The following is a 21,319-nucleotide window of genomic DNA, read 5'->3' on the forward strand; positions in this document are numbered from 1 at the left end:
GCCAGGCACTGTGCTAGACTCTGAGGATACAGTGGTAAATGAATCAAAGTCCCTGCCCTCTTGGAGCCTCTATTCTAGATGGGAGAATTGCAGTGGGCAGATAATTCCATAGTAAAGTGTCAGGAGGTTAGATTGTGAAGAGAAGTAAAGCTGGGTGGTGACCCTGATTGTGGGAGGGATTGCTGTATAGGATAGGATGGTCCAGGAACACCTCTGAGGGTGTGATACTGGAGCAAAGAGCTGTGTGAAATAGGAGCAAGCTGTGCAGATATGGAAGGCATTAGCTGCAAGCATTAGAAATGCACGTGGAAGGCTGAGAGGCAGGGCTGTGCCAGGAATGGTGGGGGAGCAACATGGAGGTCTGTGTAGCTGGAGGGAAGGATGTCGTGGGGAAAACGGGAGTGGGGATTACAGAGGGGTCTCTAGGGGCCAAATCCTGAAGGGTCTTGGCCATTGCAAGGACTTTGGATTTTATTCAGGAAGTGTTGGAAAGCAAGAAAGTGATATGATACAGTTTACGGTTTTTGTTTTTGTTAATGTAGACATTTTCAAAGGGTTGTGGAATGAAAACTATGGATGCCTTGTGGGAAATGAAGTGGAGGCAGTTGGGGAGATGAGGAAAGAATTGTGGCCCAGACTGAGTGTGAATGCCTAGATCTGGGGACTGGAATACACCACACGGCACCTGAGGGCTCTGCAGCCTGGGATGCGGGCGGGGATACACTCTCCCCTATGTTGCTGCTGCTCCTCCCCAGTCAGGGTCTCCTTCCAGGAAAGGTGGCTGTGACAGGCGCTTTTCACTACATGCCTGGGTCTTGGCTAACGCTGTAGTCTTGCCCCGGAGAAGGCCAGATAGCCCTAGACATTGATTTCCTTTTCTCTGGGCTCCTTCGGGGGAAAAGAGAGACAGTCAGTGGTGAGTAACAGGACTTTGTTTTTTTGCTTCTGCAGAGACAATCCAGAAGCCACCCAGCAAATGAACGACCTGATTATTGGCAAAGTCTCCACAGCCCTGAAGGGCCACTGGGCCAATCCTGATCTGGTGAGCAGGACAGGTGTCCCCTCTGACTCCTCCCTCACTTTCCTCCTTCGCACCCTCGCTGCCTCCCTTCCATTCCCATCGCCATGACTGAGCAGCATGTTTGCTTGCAGAGCTCATGTCCCAGTGTGATTTTCCCAGGTTCAACCCAACTCCACAGGGAAAAGAGAAGTGGGTGGTTGGCCATATGGAGTACAAGGGCCTCCCTCTCTCCCTTCTCTCTGATGATGCCACTTGTGACTTAGTCCCTGGGTCAGAACTTAGACATAAACCAGTCCTGGGATTGACCCTTCAGACCCTTCTCTACTCATGCCTCTTCTGGTTGGCCTTCTAGGCAAGTAGCCTTCAGTATGAAATGCTGCTGCTGACAGATTCTATCTCGAAGGAGGACAGTTGCTGGGAGCTCCGGTTGCGCTGTGGTGAGTTTGGGGAATATCTGGTTAGGAGCTTTTCAGAGGAAAGAAAGGAGGCCTCAAGGTGCAGTCCCAGCCACAGAGAGAGAGGAGGGACTGCACTTGGACAGCCTTGCTGGAGCAGGGGTGCGGTGTTCTGTGATCTTGACTCTTCCTTCCAACTCTAGCTCTCAGCCTGTTCCTCATGGCTGTGAACGTGAAGACCCCCGTGGTGGTTGAGAACATTACCCTCATGTGCCTGCGGATCTTGCAGAAGCTGATTAAACCACCTGCTCCAACCAGCAAGAAGAACAAGGTACTGGGCAGGGAGTCTCAGAGTTTGTGGATCGGGGTCACATACCACCTTACAGCCAATCTTTAAGAACCCACAGTTTGTTGAATTTTGGTGTAGTGTCAAAGAAAAAAATCCAAAATTAATTGGAAAAGCTAAAAAAATATTCTTCTCTTTTCCAACTATATATCTGTGTAGGGATAGATGTTTTTTTGTTTACTTAACCAAAACAGAAGCAGATAGGAGAATCCAGCTGTCTTATTAAGGCAGTCATTAAATTATTTTCAAAAACATAAAACTGTGCCACTCCTTTCTCTAGATTACTTTTCAGAAAATATAAAAAAATGTCATTTAGCTTGATAGGTAATGGATTTATTCTTATTTTTAAATAAATTAAGTATTTTAAGACTTTCTCAGTTTTTATTTTGAATGTGGAAAACGTCCATAGATAAAACCTCACATATAAAATCTCTTTAGAGCCCAGCTGGTGTTGGCTCGGTGGTTGAGCGTCGACCTATGGACCAGGCGGTCACGGTTCGATTCCCTGTCAGGGCACGTGCCCTGGTTGTGGGCTCGATCCCCAGTGGGGAGTGTGCAGGAGGCAGCCAGTCGATGATTCTCTCTCATCATTGATGTTTCTCTCTCTCTCTCTCCCTCTTCCTTTCTCTCTCTAAAATCAATAAAAACATATCTGAAAAAAAAATCTCTTTAGAGTTCTCAATAATTTTTTAAGAGAGTGGTGGGGTCCTGAGGCCAAAAAGTTTGAGAACCACTGGCTTAGCGTTCTGTTTAGTAATGGCTGTTTAAATTCTGGAGGCTGCTCAGTGACCCCTTTTATGTTTAGGAAACTGCCAGTCTGCCTGGGGATAGGAATTAGTGTATGTGACTAGGATTGTCTGTAGGAAGCCAGCTACATCTTATCCTGCACAGCCAAAATCAGTGACCTTAAGCTGTGTGGAGATGCTCCTGTTAAACTGGATCAGAGTGCTTTAACAGGAGCACATATTTGGGCATAAAGATGTGATTGTTGATCCTTCCATGTTCTTTCCTTTGCATGTGCCCCTTTGGGGTGTCAGTGCCACTGTTGGAGCTGCATGTGACCTCATGTGCTTTCCCCTTGTTCTGCTTTCCTCCTGCAGGATGTTCCCGTGGAGGCCCTCACCACAGTCAAGCCGTACTGCAATGAGATCCACGCCCAGGCTCAGCTGTGGCTCAAGAGAGACCCCAAGGCATCTTATGAAGCCTGGAAGAAGTGTCTTCCTATCAGAGGTGTGTTCGTCTCTTCAAGACTTGGGAAGTAAATCCCTCCTACCCCTGTCCTGACAGCCCTGAAATCTTCCCTTTTCTGTCACTTCTTTACCTTACCTCCTCCTGCACCCTTTTGCCGGCCAGGGATAGATGGCAACGGGAAATCCCCAAGCAAATCAGAGCTCCGCCATCTCTATTTGACTGAGAAGTACGTGTGGAGGTGGAAGCAGTTCCTGAGCCGTCGGGGCAAAAGGACCTCCCCCTTGGATCTCAAGCTGGGCCATAACAACTGGCTGCGGCAAGTGAGTGACCACCTCCCCTAGGCCCCCGCAGTGCTGCCCGGCCCCAGATACCGGGCACCTTCCCACATCTCTGCTTCTCTTCTTTCTCTTTGCTTTCTTGCTTCCTTTCAAATTAGGAGCAGGCCGAGGTTCTTGTTTGCAGCCACAGCACGGCGGACTGGCCAGAGCAGAACTCCTCTGCCCTCCTTGTCAGGCTCGTCTTGCTCTCTGCCCTCTCCCCGACCACTAGTGGGCCTGAGCCGCAGTCCCCACAGACCCTTTTTCTCCTTCCATCTTTCATATCCTCTGCTGCCCCCTTCCTCTTCTTTCTAGCTGCTGTCTTGAAGGATTAAAGTAACACTTTTTCAGAACCCATTTGACCATTGATACATAAATTGAAAAATACTTGGCATAGAGGTGTCCCCAAAATAGAATTATCGAAGTCTTTGCTAAGGAAAATACCCACTTGTCTTTTTCCCAGTTCAGCCGTCTTGGGTGTGTTCTCCAGATTACTTGATGGAGAAAATCTCCATGAAGAAGAGGCTCCTTAGCAGCCTCTTTCCCAGTGTGCGGTCAGGTCTCGTGTTAGTGGGTGATTTTTGCCTTTAACCTTTTCCTGAAGAGGTGCCTAGAGGACTTCTGGGTGGGTGGTAGTTGACTGCCCTGCTGGGGGCCTGGTGAAAGGCTGTCATCTGAGCCAGGCTTTCTTCCTGTGCCTTACAGGTGCTCTTTACTCCGGCGACGCAGGCAGCACGGCAGGCAGCCTGTACCATTGTGGAAGCTCTAGCCACCATTCCCAGCCGTAAGCAGCAGGTCCTTGACCTCCTCACCAGGTACCATCTGAGGGTGGGATGGGGAGAGTGGTCATACTTCATCTAGAGCCTTTTCTGCTTTCCCCTGGGAATCCATAGATAAGAGTGATGGGAGGCACCCTGTGCTCTGAATCATCACATACTAGGTAGAAAACCACAGAAACAAAAACGTATTAAAAAGCCGAGTTTTAGTGGTAGTAATAGTAGTAGTAATAGAGCACCAGCACCAGCTTATGAGCGTGCAAAAAAGCTTGGCCTGCATTGTCTCATTTAATCTTCAAAGCAACCTGGGCTTAAGGGGTTAATTAACTTCACCGGAAGGCAGCCTTTGCTTACAGGCAGTCTAATTCCAAAGCATGCATTGGCCACTCTGTTGTACACTTGCCTTCTAAGTGATACAGTCAAACATTGTTTCGCTGCCCAAATAATCCTGGTCTATATTTTGCTTATTCCAGATGAGTATAATTTGTCACGTCCCATTCCCTGTGGTGTGCTCTGGGTTCTTCCCAAGTGTGGAGAGTTCCCAAGTGGGAAGTTTGGGTTTCCTCAGGGGTCCTTCCTCCAACCTAGAAGGGGGGGCGGGGCAAAGGACAGCAGAAAACTTAGAAGATGGAAGGATCATAAGAACTAGTTGGCTATTGGAACTGTTTGAGTTTTCTCAGTGGCTTGTCTGTTTCGGTGGCAGTTACCTGGACGAACTGAGCATAGCTGGCGAGTGTGCTGCTGAGTACTTGGCTCTCTACCAGAAGCTCATCACTTCAGCTCACTGGAAAGTCTACCTGGCAGCTCGGGGAGTCCTGCCTTATGTGGGCAACCTCATCACCAAGGTACTCCAGCATGCAGCCAGGAGGACCCTTTCCTAGCTCTTTCAGTGAGCTCTGTATCTCATACACACTTTGCAATATTTGTTTGTGCTAAGAAGGAATATTTGTTGAAAACATTATTTTTATGACTTTATTGTATTTTGTCATAAGGGTATAGCAATCTGTTGGGGGCACATAGGTTCTTCCCAATTTTTAAGCAGTCCCTTAACATCAATGCAATTGTTCTTGGCTTCTTGGAAAGGAGTTTTGCAAAGATTCAGCTTAAGGGATCATTAGAATAAAATAGTAGTGACTGCAGAATGTCTTTGGTTGATGCTGCAAGCTCCTGGACCAGTGTCTTTGGCAGTGCTGTCACCCTAATGTGCTTATTGTCCTCTTTAGGAAATAGCCCGCTTGCTGGCCCTGGAAGAGGCCACCCTGAGCACTGATCTGCAGCAGGGCTATGCCCTCAAGAGTCTCACAGGTAGAGCGAGCCTCCTGGTCCTTCCCTTAGGGCACCCTGGGTGTAGTTTGGGAACTGACCCTTAGTTCCTGGGGTGCTGAGGTTGACTCTCCCCTCTCCTGTTGACCGTGGTGCACATTTAAGCTCCACGTTTTCTCTGTGGGTTTACATTTTTGAGTTCCTGCTCTGTTGACTGGTGTACCTCATTGAGCACCTGCGCCGTGCCAGGCACAGAGAGCTTTTCCCTGCCTTTGAGTTGCTCATAATCTTTTGAAGACACAGACCTTCCTTGCTTATATTCTCATTCAGAGCACTTGCAGTAACTTTTTCCTGTCCCCACAGGCCTTCTTTCCTCCTTTGTTGAGGTGGAATCCATCAAAAGGCACTTTAAAAGTCGCTTGGTGGGTACTGTGCTGAATGGATACCTGTGTCTTCGAAAGCTGGTGGTGCAGAGGACCAAGCTGATCGATGAGACCCAGGATATGCTGCTGGAGATGCTGGAGGACATGACCACAGGTAACACTGCCAGTGTCCTAGGGCTCAAAACCCCCATGTCCCTTCTGGGTCTACCTAGTTACATTAGCCTGATTTCCCTGAGTTTCGCAGAGCCCAGAGGAGGGGTGGCAAACACATTCATGCATTCAAGTAAAGAGAGGGAGAAACTTCTCTCAAGAGGCTGGTTCTTGGAGTTATAAAATTCCAGAGCTGGGCTCAGTCAACTTGGACATATTTTTATGTTTTGATAGAGCAGGAAGAGGCCAAGGGTTCTCAGATTAGCATCTTCCATTGGCTCTGGAACATCCGTAGCCATCACTCCTTCAGTTGTCCCTTCCCCATTCTCCCTTGTCCCTGGGAATGCCACTCACTCTGTCATTCGTATCTCTTTACCTCTCTTTCATAGTATTCACCTCGCAGTGTCTTTATGCCGATTTTGGATAATTCCCTCTAGTCTACCTTTCAATTCATTATTTTTTTTCTATACCCTTTGCTACCTGCTTAACCTACCCATTGTGTTCTTATAGTTCTACGTAGATTTTATAGTCTATGGCTTTTTATTGACATTTTTCATCCCTTTTATAATCTTTCAACACATCAAACATATTTCTGTGCCTGATAATTCTAAAATTAGAAGTGTTTATGGGTCTGATTCTGCTGTTTGTTATTTTGACTCTTATGGTTTCTTAAATTTTTTTTGTATTTTGTGATTTTTTTACTGTGTTTTGGCGAAATGCTTCAGGACCTGAGTCAAAGATGAGTTTTTTAGAGGGGATTTGTATCTGCTTCTGTGAAGCATCTCAGGGCACTGCCATCCCAGGGCTGTCTTCAACAAAGTTCTAAACTTCAGGTTTTCAGACTTCCCAGGTAGTGTGAATCACAGACCTTTGAATGGCTGAGTTTGCAGAGATTTTTTTCCCCTCTACTCAATGCCACATTTTAAGGGAAGACACTTTTCTGTCATTATTTGCTTGAAGGTAAGGGAGAGTCATTTCTAGTTGACCCTTAGACCAAGGTGTAGCTCTTTTCGGGTACCAGATTTACATGTATGTAGGGCATTCCTGCTAGACTTTTCACCTTGGCAGATTTGGGGCTTTGTATCCGGCTCTCAGATCTTGGCGGGTTATGAAAACCAAAGTTTTAAACAAAAGCAGCCTCAATGTTTTGCTAACTTTCCTGGGTTCCTGATTTCTCTTTAATTTGGCTTTTGATTTTTTGTTAGTGTGGCAGGTCACTGACACCTTCCATGCTTGACTGGTTTGTGACCTTGTCAGTTAGACCCTTTTCAAGAAGATATTTCTTCTTTGTGTGACTTGAAGTTATGTCTTTGGTTTATAGAAGGCAATCTACCTAATCTTTTAGAATGAAGCTTATAACTTTCCTTTGATTTGACTGAAATACAGTTACAATTATATCAAAATGTCAAATATTTGACACTTTCGAGTACCTACATTGGTCAAGAGAATATGAGGTTATAATTCTGAGAGGAAGACATGTACACAACTGATCGTGATGCATGGTGTTTACTTGGGCATTAGGGCTTTGAAATAGAATGTGGTCTGAGTATAAAAATCAATCAGCTTCAGGTTTCCAGTTGAACTATTGATATTGCCATATAGGGCCTTTAAAGACTTACCAGGCAGAAAGAATGTCAGTGATGGTACTTCATTTAAAGAATCATCTTGGTTTCTGTGTGTGAATGCTTTCCTCACTGACTGGGCCACTTTGATTTCTGGCAGGTACAGAATCAGAAACCAAGGCCTTCATGGCTGTGTGCATTGAGACAGCCAAGCGCTACAATCTGGATGACTACCGGACTCCCGTGTTCATCTTTGAGAGGCTCTGCAGCATCATTTATCCTGTAAGCAGTGGTGCTTCCCATGGCGCCCGGGTGTCAGCATGAGCCTTTGCCATGAAACCTGTTAGTGGTCCATTGTAGTCATGGGCAGTCTTACCAGCTGCGGGCCATTTGGTTAACATTTTAGAAAGCACCACTGATACAGAACTGGAAGCATCTTCATAATTTTCCTGTTCCTGATGTCCAAGTATTGAAAGAAAGACCTTCTTTGGTCTTATTTCCTAGATACAAGATCAAGATCAACTAATCCTTTTTTTTTTTTTTTTTTTTTTAAACTAGGTCTAAACTCCCATTGCCAAAATGCCATTGCTTATCAATCCAATTCGCCATGAAAGAACAAAGAAATTTTCACCACCCCTTTTTCCGTTTTGTGCACACATGCCTGTGTATTTCCCTGGCCTGGGCTGTGGAGAAGCATAATGTTATCCAGAGACCCTCTCCTGTTACCGAGAAAGGATGAAAAGCACCAGTATTCTTAGTTATTGATGAGGGGTCATTGGGGGTGGGCAAGCATTATGTTATGTAATCTGGAGAAGACCCTTTTCTTGACTCGAAGGCCACCAGTAACAGAGTCACCTGGCCCCAGATTGGTTAGCATCCCATGAGACGAGCGGGTGGGGGAAAGCCCCCTCCCTTCATTTTAGTAGTTCAGCTTTCGTATATCACTCCTCGGCTGCTTATCTCATTAGGCTTTTTTTCTTAATCCACCCTGATTTCACAGGAGATGCTTGATGTTTAAGGCTATTTGAATTCTATTTGGATTTTTTAAATCACTCTGAGCTTCCTGTTTTTTATATCTTTAAATGTGTAAGGGCTGGATGCGACTGGCATGTTTCCCTCAGCATTGACAACAACGCAGCATGGCATGAACCTAAAAGGCCTCTGCCGTCCCCTACCCATACCTTGTGACGTCCCTTCTGATGCGTCCTCTCTCTGTCCTTCAGGAGGAGAACGAAGTCACTGAGTTCTTTGTGACCCTGGAGAAGGACCCCCAACAAGAAGACTTCTTACAGGGCAGGATGCCCGGCAACCCATACAGTAGCAACGAGCCAGGCATTGGGCCACTTATGAGGGATATAAAGAACAAGATTTGCCAGGACTGTGACTTGGTGGCTCTCTTGGAGGATGACAGTGGGATGGAGGTAACAAGCATAGGACAGAGCTGCCATGGTTAAGAGTATGGGCTGGGATCAACTCTGGTTCCTCCCCTTGGGCAGCGAGCTTGCTTCAGCTTTCTCACCTATAAATGGGGCCTAATGATTCCCACCTACCTGATGTTAATTACCTGTAAAGGGCTCTGCCCCATGCCTGACATAGGGTAAGCAAAGGGTTAGTGGCTATTGCTTGTCAAGGCGTAGACTTTTATTATTCTTGTTGCTCTCGCAGAGGCTTCCCTGTGATTCCCAGTTAATCTCCGTAAACACTGGCACTTTAGCTCTTGTGCAGATTTCTCACTTTGTAGCTGGTACCTTCTGGTAGATAGCCTCTAGGGTCGTCTGGCGTTATTATATACATAGTGAAAAGCAGGTTGGGTGAAATAGAGAAAATTGCTTTTTCTGGTGCTGAGCCTGAAAATGGGCTCAGGTTAAGAGAAGGTCTTCAGCAAGGGCATTTAGCCCTGAGACCATGGTTTGGATTAAGGGTGTTTGTAACCCATGAAATTGTGCACAAAACTCGGTGTGTTGTGCGCACACGTGCATATTTTCAAGAGGGAGAGTCGATTGATCCTCAACATATAAAAATTATGAATTATAAAATGCTGCTATAAAGTGCCCTTTGATCTTGAAGTTTACTTCCCTTCCAATTACCTGGAATAACAGCCTCACCTCCTTTTCTGTTCAGCTCCTAGTGAACAATAAAATCATTAGTTTGGACCTTCCTGTGGCCGAGGTTTACAAGAAGGTCTGGTGTACCACGAATGAGGTATGTGCTTGTTTTCCTGCGTGGAGGTGTGGTTTTACTTCTCTCGTGTGTGCAGACTTGTACCGGGAGGAGCTGCTTCAGTCATCACTTACCCAGCCTGTCCCTCCCCTCACTGTGGTGTGTGGACAGAACCAGTCATCTTGCTCTCCTTTTGAGGTATCTGGCTAGTGAAGGTTGGAGAGCTTCAGGAGATGAGTGTTTCTGACTGTGGGCCGCCAGGGTGGGCTAAGCCTGAGAAAGCACTGTGATGGGAAATGCCTGTTGTCTTGTACCCTTTGTATACAGGCACCTTGTGACTGAGGTTAATCCTCAGCATTTTGGGGCCTACTCACCAGAACATTTTCCCAGTGGTTATGTCAGGGAAGCATAATTTCTCTTCTACTAGTTGGGGAGTTGAGGAGGGGGAAGGGAAGTGAGGGCAGCATAGCACTCTGGTCCTTTTGGCCGCCTCAGCACATTCTGTCTACTCATGAAAGTCTGTCTTAGATACTTCACTCCCACTCTCCCTCCCCTTTGCTTAATCTCCCTCCCTCCCTCCCTCCCTCCCTCCCTCCCTCCCTCCCTCCCTCCCTCCCTCCCTCCCTCCCTCCCTCCCTTCCTTCCCCTCCTTTTCTTTCTTGCCTTCCTACTCCTTCTCATCTCGTCTCTATTAAGGGATTTTTAGTAAATGGATCAAATAAACAGTTAATTCCAGGAAACTAGTGTTCCAATGAAGTACTGCAAACTTTTCTAGACTTGCTCTCAAATATTTTTGTAGAGTTTAAGAAACCAGATTGGTGTTGTACATCTTGGCCTTTAATTTGTTGCATATTTTTGCTTCTCTCTTTCTCCCACTGTGGTGGGAATCCTGGACACTGTTTACTGTTGGACTGCTGCCAGCTAGGTAGATCTAGTGCTGTTGGCAGAGGGACCTGCAGAAGACTGCCCCATCTAGTGCAGCTTGTCGTTGACATTTTAGCATCAAAATAGATGATGCAGATTTAATCCCCGATGCACATAAAAATTAAGATCAAGCTTCTGTGGATGCCCTTTAAAGGTGGTATGGAACCCAAGGAATACACATGGGCATCTCCCCTTTTGAACCATGAGGCAAGATAGAAGTTGAGGATCATTCGACCCTCATATTAGTGTGCTTAGTTCACTGAGGGGTGGTTCTGACAAAGTCCAGTTTGTGGCAGCTTTTGATCTGGGGCTTCATCAACTTCCCTTCTTACTTCCCTCATAAACAGCCCATCTCTTTAGCTACTGAGTGAAGACTGTTCTGTTTTCTAAGCCTCTTTCTGTCCATGGTCTGTGACTATTCTCTTAGTTCCCACTGAGCTTTCATAGCTGAGAAATGGCCTTCCTGACAGCTTCTCTCTTCCAGGGTTTTCTCTCCTGATGCTGAGCATGGGCTTAGAGGCAGCAGGTATCATTTCATACAGTGTGACCTCAAGCCCCCATTTTTTATCTCCAAAATGAGAATGATGTAACTGCTAGTGTGCCTAACTCATTTATCTGGTGTATCATGAATGCTCATGATCCGCCAATTTACAGAATGCTACAGTCTTCTAATTCACCAAGACTTATTCTTCGTTATTCCATCAGGTTAGAGGTTTTAGATTGAGGACATTTGGAGGAATCCTCTCCTTGCTCTATGGTTACATGAAGACCTTAGGATCTTCATAGACAAAGACTGATGTATTTATTGTCTTTTCTTGCTTTTGGTTCCTGAGACTTGAATCAAAGCTGGATAACTTAGAACAAGCTGTTTAACCTTGTACAGAGGGTAATACAAAGTGCTTAATTAGCATAGGACTTAGCACAGAATAAAACAGTAAATAGTTGTTAGAGTCATTACGTAGAGTTTAATGAAACTAAATGGGATTGAGTCTTTAAAATGTTTCATACAATTCCTGGCCTAAATAGACACTAAATGAGTTAGCTTCCTTCCCCTTAAGGGAAATGTAGTGCATTTGGATTCTAGGTGCTAGATCGTGTAGAGAAATGGAAGTTGTCCACATTGCTCTTTGTATTTTCTGGGCCTGTTTACAAGTACCTTTCTCCAACTTTCTCTGCTCAGGGAGAGCCCATGAGGATTGTTTATCGAATGCGGGGGCTGCTGGGTGATGCCACCGAGGAGTTCATCGAGTCCCTGGACTCTACCACAGGTGTGGCCCTTTTCACAGACACTGCTGCATGTTGGATTGATGTTTGGGACCAGTCAGTGGTTCACATCCTGGCACTTAGGGGTAGTCTGTCCAAGTACTCTCTTGTACCTCTGATCAGAATTGAGGGGAGATTACCTCTTCAGCTGAGGGAAAATATTCAGATACCTCTGGGGTTGGGGAGGGGGGAAAAAGCAAACCGTGGAGAAAATAATGCAGTTAGCAACAACAGATGTGAGTTCATATTTATTTTTAGCTTAGTTTTTTTGGCACTCCCTGCCCCCTCCCAGTTGGTGGTTGTGGTGCTTATATTTTCACATATTTGAGTAAGTAATTTTAACTGACTTGAATCTTTAAAAGAAATACTGGAAGCTACTGGTGTAGTTTAATAGCCAATATCGACCCCCTTATTGTCTGTGTCTCTATTGGAGATCTGAAAAAGGGCAACGGCTCTCAGCCTGGAAGGGGCTGTTAGCTCTGCTCCCATCCTCACCTTTCCTCGGTGTCTGCTTGCCTCCCGTCCCCCAGATGAGGAAGAAGACGAAGAAGAAGTCTACAAGATGGCTGGCGTGATGGCCCAGTGCGGGGGCCTGGAGTGCATGCTCAACAGATTGGCAGGGATCAAGGATTTCAAGCAGGGCCGCCACCTTCTAACAGTGAGTTGGAAGCAGCAAGGCGGGACCAGCCTTCTGCTTTGGGAGAGACCTGCATGGAAAGGAGCTTGCGGTCGTTGTGCCATTTAACTCTAGAGGGCAGCATGAGGCCATGGACGGGTGCGAGCCAGTGAAGGACCTGGCAGCTTCCTGAGCCCTCTGTATCTAGGCTCCTTTTCCCCACTCCCCTCTTCTTGGCCCACTCCCCCAAAACACCAGTGTGATGGCAGCCTTCTGCTGTGTCCCTTTAGTCACCTGTGGAACCAAAGTCTTTTCCTAAAAAACTGTACTTGTGTCTATTGTTATTATTGTTGTTGCTTTTTAAATGGGTTTTGACTGGCTTTTCTTGCCAGGTACTGCTGAAATTGTTCAGTTACTGTGTGAAAGTGAAGGTCAACCGGCAGCAGCTGGTCAAGCTGGAAATGAACACTTTGAATGTCATGCTGGGGACTCTCAACTTGGTAAGAGTGTTGGCTGCAGAAGATAGAGTGAGCCTTAGGAGTCCTGGGTGGGGAAAGACAGCTCAGTTCTCTCAGAAATTCCATTTCTCAGGTGAAATGGACTTGGGGCCCTTAAAGCCCTTCATCTGTGTCTGACTGGCACAGAGGCTCGGGTCATTCAGCTGTCCCTTCTCCTTCTGCTTGCTCACCCCCATGCTGCTGCTATGACATCCAAGGGCTTCCTTGTCCTTTTCCTGAATTCAGACCAGAGACAAGAGGAGTTTAGTCCTGAAAACAGTCCAGACCAAACACCATTGGAGAAGTAGTGCCACTCACCTCAGGGCAACCAGAAAGAAATATGGACATCACATTTTCACTACCCTCTGAAGCCCACATGCTTGTCTCTCTGAGAACACACACACACACACACACACGTCTCTGGGAAATAAGGCCGTGAAAGGCATCTTTGAGGAGAGGATCCCGTCAGCTACGCACGGCTGTGTCGTCATCCCCAGAGTGACTGCGTCTCCTCTTACAGGCCCTGGTAGCTGAGCAGGAGAGCAAGGACAGTGGCGGTGCAGCTGTGGCCGAGCAGGTGCTCAGCATCATGGAGATCATTCTGGATGAGTCCAATGCTGAGCCCTTGAGTGAGGACAAGGTGAGTGAGTCCAGCCTGTCCATCTGCAGACCCTGGGAACCTGCACATTCTCATTGCCAGCAATGGGCTTGTTTGTGTCTGTGTCAACCAAGAGTGATTGAGCCTGCTCAGCTCATAGGAATGGCAAGCCTCAGCTAATTAATGGTGACATCATTGCATTGAAGCCTGAAAGCTGTGGATTCAGAGGAAACAAAGCTGCTAGGGATATTCTTTCACTCAGAAGCTGCTCATTAGTGGAATTCTGGCATGTTCCGGCTGATAGACGGGCCTTAGACCAACCCCTCATTTCACAGTTGAGGAAACTAAGCTGAGAGAAATGGAGTGAGCTGTTCAGTGTTACATAGTTGGTTACCATCTAGTTGGAGGTCTCCAACTCCCAGTCCAGTTTCTCTCCCATAGCACCATTGCCTTCCTTCATTCTTATTGGTGCCAATGTTTCGGCTAGAGATATGACCAAGTGAGTATCGGGGAGCCTGCATGCTCTCCGGGGAAGGGGAGATTGTATTGGTGTATTCTCATCACCTGGGACTATTAACAGAGCCATCACAGAAATTCAGAAATTGATTTACCAAGTGGCCCTCACACTGGTTATTCCCCAGGCAGTGCTGAGACACAGTTCTTTTAGGGCTCCTTCTGATGACTGATGGAAGTGCTGCAGCCTAAGTCCTGACCCCATTAAGGGTCCCCTCATCCTCTTTCCTGTTGCAGGGCAACCTCCTCCTGACAGGAGACAAAGATCAGCTGGTGATGCTCTTAGACCAGATCAATAGCACCTTCGTTCGCTCCAACCCGAGTGTGCTCCAGGGCCTGCTGCGCATCATCCCGTACCTTTCCTTCGGAGAGGTGGAGAAAATGCAGATCTTGGTGGAACGCTTCAAACCCTACTGCAGCTTTGAGAAGTATGTCGCTTGGACTTCATAGGGCAAAGGGACAGTCCCCACAAAGGCCCTGCACTAGTTCTGGGGGACTGAGGAAGAATCACCTGAGTTTTTATCAGATTTTTGTGTGCCAGTCCGGCAGGCCTTTAAGTGGCTCGATATAATTGGAGAATCCATAATTGGGTTAAATTGGCTTGGCAGAGAAGGCAAGCCAGGTGTAAGATGGGAAGGGGTGTGACAAGCTGGGGGATGGAGCAGGTAAGAGGGAGAGTGGTAGAAACCGGATCAGCTGAGGAGCTTAGACCAGATTCTGTGGGCTGTTGAGGTCATTCAGCTTATGCTGCTCCCCTCTCACCCGCAGACTCTGCTCTTTCCACCTAGGTATGATGAAGATCACAGCGGCGATGATAAAGTCTTCCTGGACTGCTTCTGTAAAATAGCCGCTGGCATCAAGAACAACAGCAATGGGCACCAGCTGAAGGATCTGATTCTCCAGAAGGGAATCACCCAGAGTGCGCTTGACTACATGAAAAAGCACATTCCCAGTGCCAAGAAGTAAGAAGCTCCAGCAAATGGCTGCTTTCCTTCCCCTCATCCTGGCTCCTTTTCTCCTCCATCATCTTGGCATAATTGTTCCCCTTCGCCCTCCTTGGGGGTCTCCCTCCTCTTCTGGAAACTACCACAGTGAGCCCTCAGCCTCTGCAGAGTCCTTTGGGGCTCTGGGAAAAGGACGGCAGCCTTTGGTTTCTGTTTAGAGTACTCATCTCTCTGGCTTCTCAGCTGAGCTGGGTGGTCCTTTGTGATTCTTTGTGTTACTCTTGGAGGGCTGTGTTTAAACTAGCCAGAATCAGCAGCTGGTTTCTAGGTAGCCTTTGCTTCTCTGGCCTTGCCAACAAGCCTTCCTTTGCTTTGCAGTTTGGATGCTGACATCTGGAAAAAGTTTTTGTCTCGTCCAGCCCTGCCATTTATCTTAAGGCTTCTTCGGGGGTTGGCCATCCAGCACCCTGCCACCCAGGTGAGTAGCCAGCCTGCATGTAGACCTTATTCTGGAGACAGGACATGTGGAGTGAGGGAACCATACACTGTCTTCTCATTTCCAGGACTGAGTGAAGAAGATAACTGCCTTAATTAGCCTTGAGACATGACTTGCCCTAATACATAAGACTCCTAGAGTAGAAGAGACTCTCGAAGGTCATCTGGCTCAGCTGTCTGTAGAGAGGATTAAGTTCTATCTGTGATTTCCTCACTCAACTCATTCTTATGTGGGGCTTCATTATCTCACGGGTCACCTGAGCAGCAGCTGAACTGTGAGGGTGTGGATGGCCCAGGTGTAAAACAGTTTCGATATCTGGCCACAGTCACTGGGACATTTGTAATCATCACCACCATTTTTTGCTCTGTCAGGCAGCTGAAAACTCTGTGCTCAGAGACGCCCACCTGGTCCCCTCTGATAGCTCCCCACTGGGCGGAGGCATCTGTTACCACTCTGGAGTTTTTAAAAATTAAACTTTTTATTTTGAGATAATTGTAGATTCACATGCAGTTGTTAAGAAGTAATACAGAGAAATCATATCTTATACTCAATACCCAGTTTCTGTCAATGGTAACATTTTGGAAAACTGTAGTAAATATTACAGCCAGGATATTGACATTGGTGTAGTCACGATTCAGGACAGTTTCAGCACCACAGGAGTTCCCCTTGTTGCACTGTTTCCCCACCCACCTTCCCCCACCCCATGTCACTGACCCCTGGCACTCACTGATCTGGTCTCCATTTCTGTAGTTTTGTCGTTTCAAAAATGTTATATAAATGAAATCACACAGCATGTAACCTTTTTGGGACCGACTTTTTACACTTAGCATAATTCCTGGAGACTCATCCAGGTTGTTGTATGTATCAGTAGTTTGTCCCTTTTCATGGCTGAGTGGTGTCCGTGGTGTGGATGTGCTGCAGCCTGTTTGATCGTTCACCCATTAAAGGACGTCTGGGCTGTTCCCAGTGTGGGGCTGTTGCCAATAAAGCTACAGTGAATGTTCTTGCGCAGGTTTTTATGTGATTATGTTTTCATTTTTCTGGGATAAATGCCCAAGAGTACAATTGCTAGTTGCAGGTTTAGTTTTACAAGGAACTGCCAAGCTGTTTTCTAAAGTGGTTGCCCACACAGCGTGAGTGGTCCACTTTTCTCTGCGTCCTCGCCAGCATTGAGGGGTGTCGCTGTTTTCTGTTTTAGCCATTCTGATGGATGTGGGGAGATACAGCTTACTGTGGTTTAACTCGTATTTCCCTAACAGCTAACTATGCCGCATATCTTGCTTCCCCTGCTTCGTCTGCGTACCTTCAGGGATATGCCTGTTCACATCTTTTCTTGCTTTAACGTTGAGTTCTGAGAGTCCTCAGGGCTGGATTGCTTTTCCTGCTTATAGTGTTCTGCCTTGAATATAGTTCCACATTCTCATTGCTAATCTGTTCTGATAACTCATTTCAGACGTGGCAATTTGGTTATGGAAAAGGTTCTTCCATCTGTCTTACCTAAGTCTCTCCTGTCCAGCTCAGTGGACACGGTCACAATTAGTACATGTCTGTGGAGATGATTTTTCCTGCACGAGTCTTATGTCACTTTTCTTGTCCTTGTAGCATCTCTGCTGTGAGTGTGAGTAAATCAAGGGACTGGGCTGTGATCAGCCAGTGGCAACAGTGAGCTTCCAACAGGCTTGTTCTTAGTGACTAAGTGAATTACTTTCTTTAGAGTAAGGCTTAGGTAGGTAGTTGGCACTCAGCGCTTCTGGCTGTTCACTTTCATTTCCACACGTTTATTTAGCTCCTGTTGTGTACCTCTGCTGTGCTAGGCTGAGGAGACTAGTTACTGAGGTGTACACTGAATGGATTCAGCAGAGACCTGGGAGGTAGGCTAAATAGATCTGGAGGCTGGTTGCACGTGGGGGTGAAGAAGCTGGACAAGTCAAGAACTGTGCTGTTTCTGGAGTGGGTGACGGCGAATGGTGGTGCTGTGACAAGGTGGAGAACCTAGGAGGTTGGAAGTAAGGTGGGGCAGAGTTCGTTAGATTAGACTCTTAACAAGTGGTCTGTCCTCCTAACTAGAATGCACGCTTCAGGAGGGTACGGTCTTTGTTTCCCCCAGCACCTAAACCACTGGCTCCTACACAGTGAACACCAGAGTGTTGAGTGCAGGCTACCTGCGGAATAGTTCAATAGGCAGCTCAACTGTGGGTTTGGCATTTAGGAGCTTGAGACATGAGATGCCCTGTAATTTTGCCGAGGTACAAATGTGAAGCCATGAGAATAGATTTATGAGCTAGGGAGTGATCTGAGTTGAGTGCTGAGCTTTCACATTGCAAGTTGGCTTTGCTGTTTTCAATTTATTGTCAAATATTTAGTAATTGTCATCAATTCACTTGTGATGTGGGTGGTGCAGATTTCAGTGAACTGGTGCCCTTTCCAGTGAGCTTACCTAGAGAGAACTTTTTCAAACGACACCTGCCTTTAGTGTTCGAATGCTCTCCAACCCCAGTTCAGAGCATGGTGCTATAGTGCATTGATAGCCAACCTTGTCAAATACAGCGGTTTCTTTTTAAAGTGTTTCCTTATCTCTAGTCCCACTTGTAGTTGTACCTTTAGTATCCTAAGAAAATTTCGGTTCTGAGTTTGGTGGTCCCATAGGGCCCCACAGTCACTGAGTTCACCACTCAGGCCTCATCAGGTGCTCTTTCTCCAGGGAATCTTACCTGAGCCCCTTTCCCTGTGCTTGGATGCTTTATACATTATCTAATCTTAATAATCACAGGAACCCTGGCAGTACCCCCACTTTATAGATAGAGATGCTGAAGCTAAAGAGCATAGTGACAGGTCAAAGGTATTTGGCAGAGCCTAACTCTCCTCCATATGTCCAAATCTCTCAAAGTGTAGAATCAAAGGGTCTCATTGAAACTTGAGCAGATAACATGAGATTGTGTACATTCCATTAATTTTCTGGGAAGAATGCTTGTCTACATAACTGGAGGCCTGCATCCCTCTGGTCCCTTCTTGGCAGGTTCTGATTGGAACTGACTCCATCACAAACCTGCATAAACTGGAGCAGGTATCCAGTGACGAGGGCATTGGGACCCTGGCAGAGAACCTGCTGGAGGCACTGCGGGAGCACCCTGATGTAAACAAGAAGATTGACGCCGCCCGCAGGGAGACCCGGGCTGAGAAGAAGCGCATGGCCATGGCGATGAGGCAGAAGGCTCTGGGCACTCTGGGCATGACGGTAAAGCCATCCTCTGAGTCCCCATGTTCTTGCCACACTGCTGAGGAGATGCCGTGGCACAACCATTTGTACTCGGGACAGAGCTGGGGTTGGGGGTGGAGGCTGGACGGAGGAAGAGGAGGGAACTGGTGTGCCAGACCCTTCACTTCCTTAATCTTCCCAGCAACCCTCAAGAGCTGTGACTTACTTTTCTGCTATCCAGATGAGACTCAAGGTTAAGGGACTTTTAGTTCACGAAACAGTAAAGATGGTGATGATAACCATTGCTTATCGAGGATTTACCATATGCCAAGCACTGTGCTTAGGCAGGTTACTTGGAAGATTTTATTACGCCTTCATGTGGTTCTGTGAGGTATTATCCAGATGAACTAATTGAGGCTGAGAGGTGAAGTAAATAGGCCAAGACACATAACTAATAAGTGCTTGACAGGATTTTGAACTGGGGTCTATTTACATGAAGGGCTCTGTGCTGTTTTCACTGTCCTGAGGCCTTAGAGGAAGCAGTAGCCCTGAGAGCCTCCTCCAAGCCAGCAAACTTGAGTGTCAGCAATTTTAAAACTCCCATGGGAACAGTAACTGAATCATAACGCAACAACCCTTGGCGGCTGAGGGTTGGTATTGCTGGCACAAAGAAGGCTGTTTTGGTGGCAAGGGCGACCTGCCAGGGTTCCAACGGGTGGTTTCCTCTGCTTCAGTGGTCCTGCAGGAGAGAATAGCAGGGGAATCTGGGTCTTTACCATCATTAGAAGCCAACTGAAGAGATTTCTTTTTGATGCAGCAGTCCTTTTAGTGTATGTGGAGGGTCAGCCTTGACCCTGAGTGCCCCTGAGCTGGGGTGGGGGTGGGGGTGGGGGTGGAAACCCCCTGCTGACAAGCCATTTGGGGTTCCCCCAACAGACAAATGAAAAGGGCCAGGTCGTGACCAAGACGGCGCTCCTGAAACAAATGGAAGAGCTGATTGAGGAGCCGGGCCTTACGTGCTGCATCTGCAGGGAGGGGTACAAGTTCCAGGTACGGCTCTGGGCCCGGGCCTGGTGGCTCAGCCTGCTCACTTGCTCCAGTGGTGGCCCTCACCTGCAGGCTGATTTGTTCTTAGGTTGGCCAAAGCTTGCCTCTTGGCCACTCTTCTTTAAAGGCTGGAAGGCACACTGATCCGAACATTAGACTTCATCATCACCATGATTGTAGACAACACACACTCATTGGATTCTGTCTGTGCTAGGCCCCATGCACACAGCTTTATGGCAACTATGTACTTTTATTTTATTTTATTTTTAACGTCTCTATTGATTTTATAGAGAGGAAGGGAGAAGGAGAGAGAAACATCAATGATGAGAGAGTCATTGATCAGCTGCCTCCTGCACACCCCCTACTGGGGATCGAGCCCACAACCTGGGCGTGTGCTCTGACTGGGAACTGAACCGTGATCTCCTGGATCCTAGGCCAATGCTCACCTGCTGAGCCACACCTAGTGGAATGTTCTTTTCTTTTTTTAATTTTTTTTTAAACATTTTCTTTTCTTTTTTTAAATATATCTTTATTGATTTCAGAGAGAGGAAGGCAGAGGAAAAGAGAGAGTTGAAACACCAGTGATGAGAGAGTCATCATTGATCGGCTGCCTCCTGCATGCCCCCAGCTGGGGATGGAGCCCGCAACCTGGGCATGTGCCCTGACCGGGAATTGAACCTCAATCTCCTGGATCCTAGGTCAATGCTCAACCGCTGAGCCACACGCGGCCGGGCGGGATGCATACTTTTATCTTTAAACTTGTGAAAAGTCCCAGTTTGTGGATGACAAAAAAGGTCACGGGCAGAGCCAGAATTCTGGGCTTTTAAAAACATACTGTGCTGCTTCCATTCAGGACACCTGGGGAGACCAGGCTCCCTAAACTAGATTTATACCTGAAAGAAGCAGAGAAGCAAGTGGTCTGTCCGGTCTCCTTTCTCTCTAGCTTGTATTTAAAACTTAGCACTCAGCTATTGAAGGGCAGGTGCCCTGGGCCACAGGCTTCATAAGCTCTGCTGTGACACAGCTCTTTGGAGCGGCCTGATAATTTTTGAAAAGCAGCTGACTTACCAAGAAGGCACTTTATTCATTTTTAGGTCAGTGCAGCAAAAGGGAAAGAAGGGCAATGGGAGCTTACCTGTCTGCCTCTCCGCCGGCACGGTGCCCGCTTGCTTGCTCCCCACATTCTCCCACTGTGCCCAGCCAGTGCTTAACCCAGAGCCTGGAGTGCTGGCCATCACCCCTCTCCCGGACCGTCCCCATCTAGGAGGGTAGGCGTGTGGGTCCCTTTTGCCCTGCTTCACCTGCTTCCAGAGCCTGCCTTGGTGTTTCTCCTCACCTTGCCTCCTTTTCCTGTTGTCTTTGTAGCCTGCAAAGGTCCTGGGCATTTACACCTTCACCAAGCGGGTAGCCCTGGAGGAGATGGAGAACAAGCCCCGGAAACAGCAGGGTTACAGCACCGTGTCCCACTTCAACATCGTACACTACGATTGCCACCTGGCAGCCGTCAGGTGGGCCTGGCTCGGGCGGACTGGCTCCTTCAATGGGCCTCTCCCGCACGTGTGCTTCAGCTCCAGACCTCTGCTGCTTCACAGGAGGGAGCAGCTTGCCCAAGTCCCTGGACTTGGAGGGGTGGGACTGCCAACCCTGAAGTTTCAACGTTG

The 21,319-nt window shown here is 47.3% G+C and overlaps 1 protein-coding gene across 8 annotated transcripts in view; it reads left to right on the plus strand.

Annotated features, from left to right (window-relative positions):
* The window catches only part of UBR4 (ubiquitin protein ligase E3 component n-recognin 4), a 118,951-nt gene that overhangs the window by 84,241 nt on the left and 13,391 nt on the right, over positions 1-21,319 (plus strand). For all 8 annotated transcript variants that reach the window (XM_081146133.1, XM_081146135.1, XM_081146139.1 and 5 more), the window contains 22 exons: positions 952-1,042; positions 1,374-1,458; positions 1,620-1,747; positions 2,863-2,992; positions 3,116-3,273; positions 3,976-4,085; positions 4,750-4,891; positions 5,270-5,351; positions 5,673-5,846; positions 7,565-7,686; positions 8,628-8,825; positions 9,526-9,606; positions 11,669-11,756; positions 12,282-12,409; positions 12,760-12,867; positions 13,385-13,504; positions 14,213-14,403; positions 14,764-14,937; positions 15,298-15,397; positions 18,432-18,650; positions 19,548-19,661; positions 21,024-21,166. In XM_081146133.1, coding sequence (XP_081002259.1) covers positions 952-1,042; positions 1,374-1,458; positions 1,620-1,747; positions 2,863-2,992; positions 3,116-3,273; positions 3,976-4,085; positions 4,750-4,891; positions 5,270-5,351; positions 5,673-5,846; positions 7,565-7,686; positions 8,628-8,825; positions 9,526-9,606; positions 11,669-11,756; positions 12,282-12,409; positions 12,760-12,867; positions 13,385-13,504; positions 14,213-14,403; positions 14,764-14,937; positions 15,298-15,397; positions 18,432-18,650; positions 19,548-19,661; positions 21,024-21,166 — 2,886 coding nt within the window. The remainder of the gene's footprint in view (positions 1-951; positions 1,043-1,373; positions 1,459-1,619; positions 1,748-2,862; positions 2,993-3,115; positions 3,274-3,975; positions 4,086-4,749; positions 4,892-5,269; positions 5,352-5,672; positions 5,847-7,564; positions 7,687-8,627; positions 8,826-9,525; positions 9,607-11,668; positions 11,757-12,281; positions 12,410-12,759; positions 12,868-13,384; positions 13,505-14,212; positions 14,404-14,763; positions 14,938-15,297; positions 15,398-18,431; positions 18,651-19,547; positions 19,662-21,023; positions 21,167-21,319) is intronic.

Source organism: Miniopterus schreibersii, assembly GCF_964146895.1.
Source record: "Miniopterus schreibersii genome assembly, chromosome: 8".
NCBI lineage: Eukaryota > Metazoa > Chordata > Mammalia > Chiroptera > Miniopteridae > Miniopterus > Miniopterus schreibersii.